The sequence below is a fragment of the Sinocyclocheilus rhinocerous genome, unplaced genomic scaffold (genome assembly GCF_001515625.1).
Source record: "Sinocyclocheilus rhinocerous isolate Xijiao unplaced genomic scaffold, SAMN03320098_v1.1 scaffold241, whole genome shotgun sequence".
NCBI lineage: Eukaryota > Metazoa > Chordata > Actinopteri > Cypriniformes > Cyprinidae > Sinocyclocheilus > Sinocyclocheilus rhinocerous.
Window position 1 is genome coordinate 665,982 of NW_015659312.1, and position 14,700 is coordinate 680,681.

Here is a 14,700-nt window from a genome sequence, read left to right on the forward strand (position 1 = left end):
GAAGCTACGAGAATACCTTTTGTGCACAAAAGAAAAAAAAAACGACTTTATTCAACGTATCCGTGTGACGCAGCTGACACAGAACAGCATACGTTGTTTACGTCCAGCGGATATTCTCCAAAATGGCACCAGGGTGATGCGGAGGAGACGAATTGTTGAATAAAGTCGTTTTTTTTTTTCTCCTTTTGCTCACAAAAAGTATTCTCGTAGCTTTGCAGGGTCAGACAGCTCTCAGATTCCATCAAAAATATCTTAATTTGTGTTCTGAAGAAGAACGGAGGTCTTACAGGTTTGAAACGACATGAGGGTGAGTAATTAATGACAGAATTTTCATTTTTGGGTGAACTAACCAGAGGCGGACAGTAACTAAGTACATTTACTTATGTATTGTACTTAAGTACACTTTTTGAGTATCGGTACTTTACTTGAGTATTATTTTTTCTGGGAACTTATGACTTTAACTTCACTACATTTGAAAGACAAATATTGTACTTTTCACTCCACTACATTTCTATGTCCGCCTCTGGAACTAACCCTTTCAATTCATTTTTATTTACTTAAATATTAAGCTTTTATTACTTAAAAAAACACATTTTTTATTATGTAGTTTTATGCTCAGAAATACAATGTTAACTTGCTTGCTAACACCAAAATCTATTGGAATCAACTGGGAGTTGAGCCTCCACTTGTTCATCAGAGGAGCGTAATCTAAATCAGATGTAATCTAATGCTTTTGGGTGAACTAACCCTTTAAGTGCATTCGTAGTGCCCAGATGCTACATTCAAAAGCGGAAAAAGTCACCGGAAACATAACGCCACCAGAGCAACCACGATCATAATCGTCGTTTTTGCCTTGATAACACATATCAAAAGGAAAGCTGACATGTATGTCTGAAAAGCTTTTTTAGCAAATATTTAGTAAAAATTGTTTTTTTACCCTGTTTGAAGGATTAAAAAGACAAAAATAAAGATTTGTAAGACCTAAAACATTTGTAAATATACACATCACAGCACTACGCATGTAAGCTAGGTACTTTTGAATCCTATTGAGAAAACAGTCGGATTCAAGCATTTAGATGCTTAATTATTTTTCTATTAATATGACTGTTTCAGGTGTAGGATTCCGGTCTTCAAGATAGTGAAACCCCTGAATCTATAAGCGGACACAAACGAACATTGGATCTCTACATTCCACCGGGAAAACTAACGGTCTTCTCCCCAGCCATCTGCGGTCCTATCAAAACCTGAATCAATAATAATAATTAATTCCCTTACAACCGAGTTAAAATTCCTTACACAGGTCTATACCATCCCTTCCAATCTGAACAAAATTTCATTCAGACAGAGCTCGATCGGATCAACTGTGGTGTTTACATGAAGGATTTTCAATCCGAATCCTCAATCTGATTTCTAATGATGTTTTGGTCGCATGTAAACATAGCTAGTGACCACATGATGGATGAGGCAAAGCTGAGAACATTTTGAGAGAACGCAGAACTAGCTGGAAACAGAGAAAGTTGCTATAGCCAATATTTCTATGAAAACAAACCTGCATGTAAGATACAGTACCTCAAGAATACATAGTATGGAGGTCAAAAAGGAGATAAATTATTTGTTCCCCTCAGGTTCAGTACTTGTTATTAAATTCCAAATTATTGTTAAACACAAATAGTAGAGCATACTTTTAATAATGGAAGCCTCAATTTATTTCACCCATCACTCACATGTCCATCAACTGGAGCAGATGAAGAGACAGCTGTGACCTTGGCGACAGAACTCGTGCCACGGCCCAGGCTGCTGTAGGCAGAAGCAGGCGAGGAAGACCGTGGTGAAGAGTATGTGTTTGGGAAGAAAGAAGCAGCAGGTAATTGTGAGGTTGAGGTGGGTCTACCGTCTGCAGATGGGATGGGATAGCGCCCCCTGGTGTTGGTCCCAGTGTTACCAGCCTGTGCAGCAGAGCTCCAATCAAACCTGTCGGAGAGTCTGTGGGCAGGCGTCTGGTGGATGGAGTGGACAGCCGATTGGCTGTGAGTGTGCTGGTTGTGTGGAGATATTTCAACTGATTCGGATGAGGTGTAGTGACTGCCTCCACCTCTCCCTCGTCCCAAGGTGCCATTCAGCCCTGTCTGGTAGGATCCACCCCACTGATTTCTCTCCATTTTTTCTCTGGGCCGCTCCCTCTCTGCTCCCATACCAATACCTCCATCCAGGTTGCCGTAGCTACCAGAGCGTCCATCTCCAAGCGGACGTCGGAGTTGATCTGTGAAGTCTTCGCTGCCGTTTTCTCTATCCAACAGGGAGCCATGAGACTGAGCCCGACGGAGAGCGGTGTTCTCTCCAGATGAGAAATATGGCCCCTGAATTACTCCATCTTCTCTCCTTCTAACAAACAAACACACACAATTAGAGAAATACAAAGATCAATTATACAGATTTAACATTCTTTAAAAAAATACCAAAACAAAACAAAATATTTATATTAGTGGTCGACCGATATATCACCAAGGCCGATATATTGGCCGATATTTGGCACTTTTCAAATATCGGCATCGGCCGATAAGTTTTTCTGGTTGGCCGATGTGTTCGAGACTTTTATTTTGATGACACGACGGACTTTTATTTTGACGGCGTTGAGTGAACACTGCTCACACTGCTCACTGCTCACATTCTACCTCTTGTAGCGAACAAGAGGGAGAATTGCCTTGTCCAAATACACACACTTGTGGTCTTTGCACTTGACCACTTATATGACGTATTTCCTGTATTTGGCCCAAGTGTTCAAGTGAGCATGAAGACCACAAGTGTGTGTACAACTTTTCATTACCTGATGGGACACACTTACAGTGTTGTAAAAACGCAAAGGGTTTACAGAGTTTTATTATTATTTTCAATACTTTGCATTTTAAAATCAACTTATAAATGTCTGTTCAGTAGTCCCTATAACAGATGACACAATTTAAGATGGGATACACTAACCCTCGAATACTGCTCCGGAGCGGTATTCGAGATAGTGTGGGTTTAGTGTGCGTTAAGGGCACTGCACTTTGGTATTTTTAAGACCTGGGACAGTCTTGCGCACTTACTTCCTGTCGTGCGAACACGCGCTCTCAAGTGGCCAGTTTCATTATATAAATGAAAATAAATAAAATTATATCGGCCATCGGCCACCCTGCCTTCCAAGATATCGGCATCGCCATCGGCTGTCAAAAAACCCTTATCGGTCGACCACTAATTTATATAGATTCATAAAACCAGTTCCAGTTTTAGATGCTAATTTGTCAACACTTACTTATTCAATACTTATTTATTCAAGTTACTTATTTTACGTATTATTCTTAATAAATTTTTTATTATTTTTTTTATAAACTAACTAACTTTTATAAAACTTAACCCATTAAGGCACTTAATGAATTTGCTCGATAATAATACTATTTATTAAGTGGCTTAAATTCATGAAGAAAATTATTGTAAAAGAATTTTAGTAAAGATATTCATATACAGGCAAAAAATATGTTTTTAACATTTAAGCACAGTTATTTAGTTGAGGTGGTTTTAAGATCATCAAAAACTCAAAAAATAAATGTTTTCTTTAACAAAATAATAATTTGGAGCATACCTAGGCAGGCTGCTGTAGGCAGGTGGTTGGGTTCTCAGCTGTACTCCATATGAATCTCCTTTTTCTCCCTCTTTCAGTACAACGTAGGGCTGCCCACCGATGCCCTGCACCCTCACTGCCACTCCATAGCGAGACGGCAGCTTTTTGGGTGCCTCTTTCCGAGGCTGCCCACTCACTCCCCCTCCGGTGTCCTGCAGGTCATTTATAAAGCGAATCTGTACGCCATGGTCCACGGGGGTCTTCCTACCTGAGACAGGAGCAGACATCCTAGAGGGGAGATAAAGAGAAAAAGAGACAAACATAAAGAAAATATCAAAGTGAAAATGTCAAAATATATATATATTTTTTCTCCAAGCATCTGGCCAGTGACCTCAAACTCAAACAGATCAAATACTCCTTATGGGTTCCAGAAAGTTGTTTCACACTCAGTTTCAGAAAATTCTTCAATAAAAAGTTCTATGCTTTCAACCAAAGCAACCAGCTCAGAGGTGAATCACATCAGTACAAAGAAAAAGTATTTATTTTTCTGTCACAGCTCTGCATGTCCTTTCCTTCATACCGGCCCTGACAGAAGCAATATGATGTCCTTCAGATTACACTCCACTGCACAATCTGATCTGAAGTCACTTCCCCTCTACGGACACTGCTTTCCTCTTCTCCAAAAATGCACTTTACTTTGTAGCGTGTGGACCAATCAGACACCTCTGCCAGACCAGATAAACTTTACGACTTTAAAGTATGTAGAGAGAATCTCCCCCTACTTAATTCCCTTTAAAACAGACACATACTGTTACAGGAATTTACTTCTTTCATTAGGCTAATTCATAGCAAAAACATTCTGTAAATGATCATGCACATACCCAGAACATTGTGTGTATCATTACTGTTTTGTATACTGTTTTATGCATGTGTTATTATCACTAGTTAATACTTGCGCCTCAGAGCGAGCAGACGAAACAAAATAAATGCGGTCATTGCTTTCGGAGGTGGATGCTGCTGTTTGGGAAGGCAGTCGTGTTCAGTTCTGTTCGCGTCCGGTGACACAGTGTCTGTGTGTGAGCAAAGAAAACGATGAGTATAAATATAACGGTCAGTATACTAAACATCGCACAACCTGCGATGTGACTATCGCGGGTGCGCACAATGCGATATTGATGCTGAAACGATATATCGTGCAGCCCTAAATGTTTCTAGCCTACGTTACTCTCTAAAGGAGACTTTGAATGGGATTTTTACAAGCAGAACCCTACTGCTGTGCTCTATTGAAATACAGACAGACACAGACACGCAGACAGTCGAACGAGGCAGGATTAAATTACACACACTACTCCATGCTGCCCGTTTATCTCTGACTCCTGGCACAGAAGACCCAATGGCCTTCATTATTCATTAACCTGAACACACACATATACACACGTTTGTTTTTCACGTTGTAGACATTCCATTGTCTTTCTATCCTAAATATCACACCTTTTTATTAAGATCTATCCAGTTATTTCTCAACAAAACCCAGGGAAGCTCCAGCATTACTCATGATGTAATGAAGTAGAAAAATGAAGGTGTGGCTGGTGTGATGGAATGAAAGTATCTCAATAAGGAACAGATTAAAGCATGAAGGGTGTGACAAAGGAACAAAGTGCATTCCCAGACACTGGTACATCTTTACTGTTTTTCTTTCTGTCTTTCACTCTCATCACTCTCATCAGCCTCTTCAGTAACAAAAAACAGCTCTGCAATTCACTAAATAGACTGCAAACTACAAACACATTCAGTCTGATCTGTACAGCTTCTCTTCCACAAGTGATGAAGGATCCAGTGTAATAAAATGCACGATAAACTAGAATCAGGGACATTCGCTCCCATGACTGGATTATGGGAAGAGCACCACTGAGTAACTCATATTCACAATAAACCAATACAGCATTATTCAGCCTGAGATGACTAAGAAAGTGTTAAGAAATATATTTACTGTGTGACATATAAAGGAGCCTTCATGACTACTATTGCAATGTGAATACAATGAATGGGCCTGTTATGTGTTTTGTCACCAGAAAGCTTTCTGAGACGGCTGACGTGTCCATGTCAATGACTGAAAGCAGACTGAAGAAAGACGGGAGCCTCTTGTGCTGATGGATAGACAGGTGGAGGGTTATACAGGTGTAATGAGAAAGCGGAAGCAGCACTTCACTGATCATTTCCCCCCTCTCAGACTCATTCATCATCTGTGTTTATTGTAGTTGAAGCAGTATTTATGTACTTTTACAATTCCAGCTCTCGCACTCAGATAGGTGAAGTTTCGGTTCTAGACAACAGACTTTGAACGCCATAAAAGAACTATAAATCAGGACGGGCTTCTTTACTGATAGCGGGGGGGGGGGCATTGCACTGAATATGATAAACATTTATCAGGGCCTAGACAAATGCTGTGAAGTAGCCATGTTGCAATATGGCAACAAATATCATAGTATGTCTTTCATTTTTTGCCATAATTTAAAGATATTGCATTTTGAACCAAACAGTAATGCTGCCACTTTGATCAAATTTCCTTTGAGGCAAGTCAGGTCACTCTTTGGCCATATTCTAGGCAGTTTTTTTCAGTCATGCTCCAGTCTACTCAAAGAGGCAAAGACCAAAATCTTCTGAACTGTTGGACAAGGTCACATTCCAATTACATATGATATTTCAAATCAGGAGTAAAATCTGTCAATTAACAAATCAATTGTGCTTTTCTTAGCTCAAATTCACTCACACAAAAAAACACTAACAAACAGCATTTTTTTTTTTTTCATTTAAAAAAAAATGACAAAGCTATAGAGTAACAACGGAATTACAGAAAGGCCTTTGAGCTATTTACTCGAAAGCATTGCGATTTTCCATTCAATCTGTCATTTCCATTCAATGTTAGTAGGTTTGGGTGATTTAACTCTGTTATTTTAGTATTATTTCCAGAGGTGGGGGACTCGAGTCCTGACTCGAGTCGCAAATTTAAGGACTTGTGACTTGCTTGACTAAATAAAGAAAATGACTTGACTTGACTTGACTTGGACTTGAGATCCAGTGACTTGAGACTTGACTTGATTTGACCTTCATGACTCGGCAGGACTTGACTTTATAACAACTCTAATTATTATTATAAATCATTGCGACATAATTTGGTAAACAAAACACAAGCCACTGAACCAGTCTATCATAGCCTTAAATGCATAGCTGTCAATTTAGTTCTTATTATAAAATCAAAGAAATCAATAAGTTACAGGGGAAGATACATGTACATTAACAGCAATAGGCTTCTTGTTTTGAGCCATGACAATAGTTTTCAAGAACAATGTAGTTCATGACACTGCACGAGCACAGCTCGCCAAATACAGGGAGCAAGAGAATCTCCCGAGATGTTTGGATAAACACTTCGAAACTGTATGCATTTGCTGTATGCATTTACAAAGCCAGGACGTCGGCACTTCAAAAAGGAAAGGTATGTAAGCTTGTTCGTTAGTTGAAAACAGCATTGGTCTTAAAATTCAGCTTAAGTCTGTCATTAAATTAAAGTGATTATAAATGATTAATTTCATGTTTGTAATTAATTAACGATGTCAAACTTTAAATTCGCTGGCGTTTGCCTCTCAACAGTGCTTTAGTGTTAAGCATCCCTCTTTGTAAATCAATATATGGAATTGTACCACAGAAACTACAGTGTTTTATCGATTAGTGATGTTTCTCTTGCACCCACAATCCAAGATATGTTGTCAAAATGGCCCTAGTATGAGCTTTTATATTTATAACATACGATATTTAGTAATATTTTCAGCACGGCTGCCAGTTCCGTTCAGCCCACAGCTTAAGAGTTACGCGCGTCAAGTGAAAGAAACAATTCAAATAGGGTGTCTATATCCGATGGAAATTTTGGGTCCATTTTCTTTCTGATATAAGGGGTGATTTGTAGTCAGCATTGCATATTATTTAGCGTGCTCCCAGACTGAATCCCAGTCTTCGCTGGATATATTTAGTGCAAAATAATTTTCCAACATCTGTTAAATATTATCTGTCTCCTAGTCGACTTGACTTGCTTGAGGTGAGCCACTGACTTGACTTGACTTGCTTGATTTGTTTGTACTGTGACTTGAGACTTGCTTGAGACTTGATGGTAGGGACTTGAGACTTGCTTGAGACTTGAACATGTGTGACTTGCCCCCACCTCTGATTATTTCTATTAAGGTATTTATTATTATTTTGAATTAGCTCTATATGTTTTCAGTTTTTATTTTAATTTTAGTTTTAGAAATGTTATGTGCTTTTCTCATTTTATTAGTTTTTTAAAAATATTTCTATTTAGCTTTATTTATAGTATGTCATTTTTTTAAGTTTACACTTTTTATTTATCTAATCTAATTTACACTTTTTATGTTATTTCAGCTTAATTGAACGAAAACAAATTTTAATTGTTTTATTTAATGATAACAACACTGTTTTAACTCTCCTCGATCAATTTTGAATATCCACATGATGACTGTCAGATTATTTATTCTATAATAACAGTGATCTTGTCAGACAAACAGGCAAAAATCGGTCATGGTCCAAGGCGATCCATTTCCTCTGTGTCAGTGGCCAGACAAACAGAGACACCATTTAGCCTCTCAGCACTGCATTATCTGATAGGCTGAATGGAGGAAGCCTGTGAGTGGGACGGAGGGGGGAGTTTGAGGACCCTCTTCCCATTATTACAGTGAAGTGGGGCAGAAAACAAGGGCAGCTATGCTGAGAACACTGGCTTCTCTATCACACTCACTCTGTCCTGCTCACATACACTGATCCAAATCAGAGATGTCACTGTTCCCTTCATAGGCAATAGCCTACGGTATGCAGGGGTTTACTTGCAACCTGAACAAACACAGTTGATTTCAACCACTCTAGGAACAAGTAGCTGTGCTTTAATGGCAAAACAATATGAATCAACCCATTGCCTTTTCTCTCTTCAAAATAAAGCACTGTTAATTATATCTGCTTTATCATTTTATCTTATAGTGATTTCACGATGACTTCTGCCCATCTTAAATGCTTTTAAAACTAGATTTAACCCCACTTAAATCCAGCTAATTCCACTTTTAACCTTGAATGAAGTAATGTTTCTCATTTCTTTCCTCTCACTGTATTTTAGTTTATTTAATTATTTTCACTATTCTATGTTTTATGTCTGCTGCAATGCCTCAGTTTCCCCCCTGAATTAATAAATTACTAAATGCACTGAACCTATCCCATCTCATTCTACCCATTCTCTCCTATCCTATCCCATCCTAGTAAATTTGAGGGTTAACACTCTATTTGACACTGTGTTATGAAACTCCAGAGTTAGAAAGACTTCTGAAATGCAGTGACAGAAGGTAAACAAAGTGAAACAATGGTGTGTTAGAAAGACACCGCGAGTTGTTTAGCAACCGAGAACCAATCATAATAAACTAAACAATGCTTGTCACATTATACATTCCTGGATTGCGTACAGTTCCAAAAACTGTCAGCTTCCACAGTCCTGTTCAGCTTCCACACATTAGGGAAACAGTTGAAATGTTGAACAATGGCAGCAAACACATTCACTACAGTAATGAACATACAGTATTACTTCTGTTTCTAAAAAAGAACAAGAGCATTCTTGTGTGCTGTAGCAAACCTAAACCATTTTAACTATTAAATTCATAAATATGCGAAAAATAACATTTACCCCACGATCCTTTATTTCCTTCATCCATTCATATGCAAAAAGACACCATATCTGCACCATTGAATAACAGATAACAGTGTTAAATAATATCAGATGAGCAGATTCAGTATTTAAAAAAAAAGCCATACAGTACAGTACTTGTGTCCTCTAATTTTACTCTGATGGTCAAAAGTGACAGAAATAGACAGACTTAAGGTAAAGGGTGAATAAAAATAATTTCATATGTGCATTGTAACATTTGGTTGCTAGCCTATTATTTTTTGTAAACAAAGCTTTGCACTTCAATATCCACGTAAAACAGCAACATTTATATGTGCACAAAAATTTCTGCGTACCACCACCAGTGGTGCTCTACTACACACAATCCTAATAATTTAATAAGTTTAATAAATGCAGTGGTGTAATGTAACGAAGTAATAATACTTTGTTACAGTACTTAAGTATATTTTGGAAGTATCCGTACTTCACTTGAGTTTTTATATTTCAGCCAACTTTTACTTTTACTCCACTACATTTCCTAATTAAAATGTATACTTTTACTCCGATACATTTCCTCGAAGCATATTCGTTACTTACTACAAAATAGTCAGAAGTCAGAAGAACACGGACTGCAGGAAAGCAGGTTTGACGAATCAGTCTGTACTTTACTTGAGTTTTTATATTTCTGCCAACTTTTACTTTTACTCCACTACATTTCTTAATTAAAATGTATACTTTTACTCCGATACATTTCCCCAAAGCATGTTCGTTACTTACTACAAAATAGTCAGAAGAACACGGACTGCAGGAAAGCAGGTTTGACAAATCAGTGGTCTGGCGCTTGCAAGTTAGAATCGTGCTCATGTGCAAACAAGTGCGCGCACAACCGCGAATGATTCATTTTCCACTCAAGTTGAGTCTGGGGTGTGCGATACAGCATCGTCTGCGATAATATGGTAAGTGTTGTTGTAATGATGTGCGATCTGACATTATCAAGTAAGCTATATCACCAAATCACACACAGAGTGCACGCACGTTGATTTATTAGTCTATTAAAACTCAAAATTCCAGGCATTCTAAATTGTAGATGGCAAAAATGCTTCTGTATGCTTTTTATATTTATATAATTTAATATAGTTAACTTAATCTATATCACACAAAGAGTACCGTTTTTCTGCAGATATCAGCATGAACATATTTAATAATAATTTTATACAAGTTCAGTAAAGCAATAAGTGACTTACATTTTAGACATAATATTGCTTGTTTTTGCTCAATTTCGCTAACGAATATAGTTCCAAACAAAGATCACAGCACTGTTTTGCATCTCTGAGCAAAGGACGGTGTTTACTTATTGAATGAATCAGCTTTTTGAACGAATCGGTTGAATAAATGATTCAGTGATTCACTCATTAACACAGTCAAATGCTTTGTTTCTGAATGAATCAGTCGTTTGAATGAATCGGTTGAATCTCAATGACTCACTCATTAACAGTCCCTTTCTGTCACCTACTGGCGGTTTTAATTTCCCATTTCGACTATTTTTTTTTGTTTTAAAATAATTTCATATAACAGTATTCAGCGTTTTATGTTAAAAACAAAACATTATCTGCAGTCATCTGTGACTGCAGGTTAAATGCATCCATGTCCCCTCTGAAAAAAGCCTACATTAAACTGTGTAAATAGCCTATATCTAAATTCTATTTCAGATGCAGATTCCAGAAATGTTTTCTTATGTTGGAATGAAAGACACTAAGACACTAACTGCTTTTATTCTTACCCAAAAATGCAAAATGGAAGAAAGAGTTAAAACTGAACACAATATTGCTACTCAAGCTGTGTATGAACAGTTTTTATATATATATATATATTTATTTGCTTCTTTTCCATTTTGCATTTACTTGTACTTTTACTTTCAATACTTAAGTACGTTTAAGATTTAAAAAAAAAAAAAAAGTACTTAAGTACTTTTCGTACTTAAGTACAATAAATATCACATACTTTAATACTTTTACTCAAGTAACATTCTAAACGGTGACTTCAACTTCTACCAAAGTCATTTTCTGGTAGGATATCTGTACTTTTACTTGAGTATGTCTTTCAGGTACTTTATACACCACTGAATACATGTTATAATTTTCTGAGAATAGTCAAGTCCACACACAACTACAACGCTAACGACACTGAGGAGCACCCGACTTTAAACAACTTGAGCATTTACGGCGGTAGACAACATAACTGTGATGCAGGCTTATAGTAAACAGAACTATATTATCCATTGGTGTAGATACTAAAATATATCATGATAGTTATCTTTCTTGGTAAACAGACCATTATTGTTGAGGTCTAATAATGTGATAACGTACCAAACCAAAAGTGTATGTCCACAACTAATTTGTATTTATCACAATCCAAAAAACACAGTATTGCTAGATGTAACTTAAATCTAGACTTCGTCTTTTTTGACTGTCTAACTTGATTATTACTACTTACACATTAGGACAGACACATACTGTATTCACTTCTACACACAGTACACACTTCTAAAAAAAACACCCTCACACCAGACCCTCCAGGGACACACGTCCACAGCTCAGAGTCTGCAACCTCTTGTTCTTCCATTAAATTGAATTCTCAGATCTTAAATTGAATCGGGACTGCCGAGCTCTCAGATGTGGAACGTCTAATAGAATTAGCAGGGAACTGAGGCAGTAGGATTCAGGAGACGTCTGTGCAATCAGTATAGTTTGTATTGTCTCCGCTGACTATTACATAACAAATCAATGCGACTCAATCAGTGCATCAGAGCTTTTAATTTTGCTCAGACATGCATCGCATCAGACTTCATATCAATATAAAATATGACTTCAGAAAGAACAAGCATGCTTAGCATTCCCAGAATCCTTTAGGTTTTCAATGGCAACCTCTCAGCATACTTCAGCAACACTTATGAAATCAAAAGGTGGTGTATATTACAAGTATGACAAGCAGTCTGATGTGAAACACAACCTGAATCTCTGATCTAGTTTCCATTAAAGGGGTCCTATTATGCTCTTTTACAATGTCTTGAATTTGTTTTGGGGGTGTACTAGAACATGCTCTCATGCTTGGTGGTAAAAAAAAAAAACATTATTTTTTACATAATTTACATTATTACAATACCTTTCTCCCCATCCTGGCACAAACAGCTCGATTTGTTCCGGGTTTGATGAAGGCCCGCCTTCCGAAAAACGAAATGTGATGTGATTGGTTAGCTGTCCCAGTGCGTTGTGATTGGCGAACAGCTTAGACGGTGTTTCAGTACTGCCCCGCCCCTTGCCAAAGCAGCAAGTTTAGTTAAGGATGGCGTCAATATTGCCATATCAATTTGAGCCGGATTCAGACCCAGAGAATATTGAACAAGAGGATCGCGCAGAACTTTTGCACGCACGGATATTGCAAGACATATTAGAGTGGTAAAGTTATTGTTTTTTTTTTTTGGCTAAATCGCGTTTTAGATAGAATGTCAACAACCTCTTAAAAATAACTGCATTTACTATGTACAGATAAGTGCATATGTGTTATTTTTATTGTTATTTAATTCTAACATTATAACATGAATTGCAGTGAAACTGTTATACAGTTGAATTTATTTATACCTCAGTCCAGTGTTTCCCAGGCGACATATATATGCAAACTCATTCTCTGCCAGCAGGAGGCGCTGTTGGAGTGGTAGAGATCAAGGTTTACCCGGTAACGGCTGTACACAAAGCAGCGCTCCGCTCAAAAAACGCTGCTTTATCAGACATTACATGCAAAATTAAATGAAAATGACATCCAATTTTCTGAAGACAGTCGGTTTCCTTCAGAAATACAGTGATATAAAAACACCCGCACTCAATGTATGGGAAACACTGTAGTCTCATAATTGAAGTGTAAATTCTGCAGATTACATCATTGTCCAGTATTGTACTGTCAGCAATTTATTATAAAAACGTTTTCATAATTGTAACATACATATTTACATACATAATTATTCAGGTGCATGTGTAATAACTTGAGGCTACAGCAGCACTTCTTCGTCGTCCTCGTCTTGTCTGATGCACTCAACCAAGCGTTCTAACCACGACCTCGCCTCACCCCTCCCCACCCCCCAACCATTCGAATTTCCATAGGAGGGATTTATTTTAATGATATTCTAATGGGCCGCTTTGTGATATCACAAAACCCGGAAAACAAACGCTGTAGTCCAAAGGAGCCATTTGTTGTAGTTCTTGAAAAGGGATTTTAAAAAAACGAAATATCTCCCTTTGGAGTGGACTTTGAGATTTGTAAGTTTGAAGATATTTTTTATGCCCACACATACACACTACACACTGACTAAAATTCAAAAAGTGAAAAAGCATAATAGGACCCCTTTAAAATTCATTTATAAGACTATACTTTTATCTAGGTATTACATTTCAGAAAACAAGTTAATGCCACTGTGTGAGTGTTTTTAACGATGTGATGGCAAATTTGACATATTTGTGAATTTTATTTTTTGCTATTCTGATCAAATGGAATTCAAAAAAGAACTATGATGAGTCTTCAGAAATACAGTGATATAAAAACACCCGCACTCAATGTATGGGAAGCACTGTAGTCTCATAATTGAAGTGTAAATTCTGCAGATTACATCATTGTCCAGTATTGTACTGTCAGCAATTTATTATAAAAACGTTTTCATAATTGTAACATACAAATTTACATACATAATTATTCCTGTGCATGTGTAATAACTTGCTAAACCCTGAGGCTACAGCAACACTTCTTCGTCGTCGTCGTCTTGTCTGATGCACTCAACCAAGCGTTCTAACCACGACCTTGCCCCTCCCCACCCCCCAACCATTCGAATTTCCGTAGGCGGGAATTATTTTAATGATATTTTAATGGGCCGCTTTGTGATATCAGAAAACCCGGAAAACAAATGCTGTAGTCCAAACGAGCCGTTCGTTGTAGTTCTTGAAAAGAGATTTTTTAAAAACGAAATATCTCCCTTTGGAGTGGACTTAGGGAGTTTGAAGATCTTTTTTATGCCCAAACATACACACTACACACTGACTAAAATTCAAAAAGTGAAAAAGCATAATAGGACCCCTTTAATTTGAGAAGGATAAACCAATCACTGATATTCGCTCTGGGGTGATTTACCTGACAGAGGTGAGATATAGAGTTAATCTAGATTACTCTACAAATTAAGGACTCAAGTTGCTGTGAGAAAGCATCTGAAAAAGGGTAGCCTATCATAAGCTTTCATCACATTTTAAAGAGTCTGGCATCCCTCCATTAGTGCTCAACTCCCCTTCACATTCTTTGTCTCCTGCCAAACTCCCTCTCAATCTCTTCTTTCCCTTCTTGCACCCCCCCCCCCCCC

The 14,700-nt window shown here is 37.6% G+C and overlaps 1 protein-coding gene across 3 annotated transcripts in view; it reads right to left on the reverse strand.

The window, feature by feature from the left end:
* Positions 1–14,700, reverse strand: part of LOC107723515 (cingulin-like) — a 29,454-nt gene that overhangs the window by 12,994 nt on the left and 1,760 nt on the right. For all 3 annotated transcript variants that reach the window (XM_016532181.1, XM_016532180.1, XM_016532178.1), the window contains exons 2-3: positions 3,617–3,883; positions 1,725–2,382 (exon numbers count right to left, since the gene is read on the reverse strand). In XM_016532181.1, coding sequence (XP_016387667.1) covers positions 1,725–2,382; positions 3,617–3,882 — 924 coding nt within the window. In that variant the 5' untranslated portion in view covers position 3,883. The remainder of the gene's footprint in view (positions 1–1,724; positions 2,383–3,616; positions 3,884–14,700) is intronic.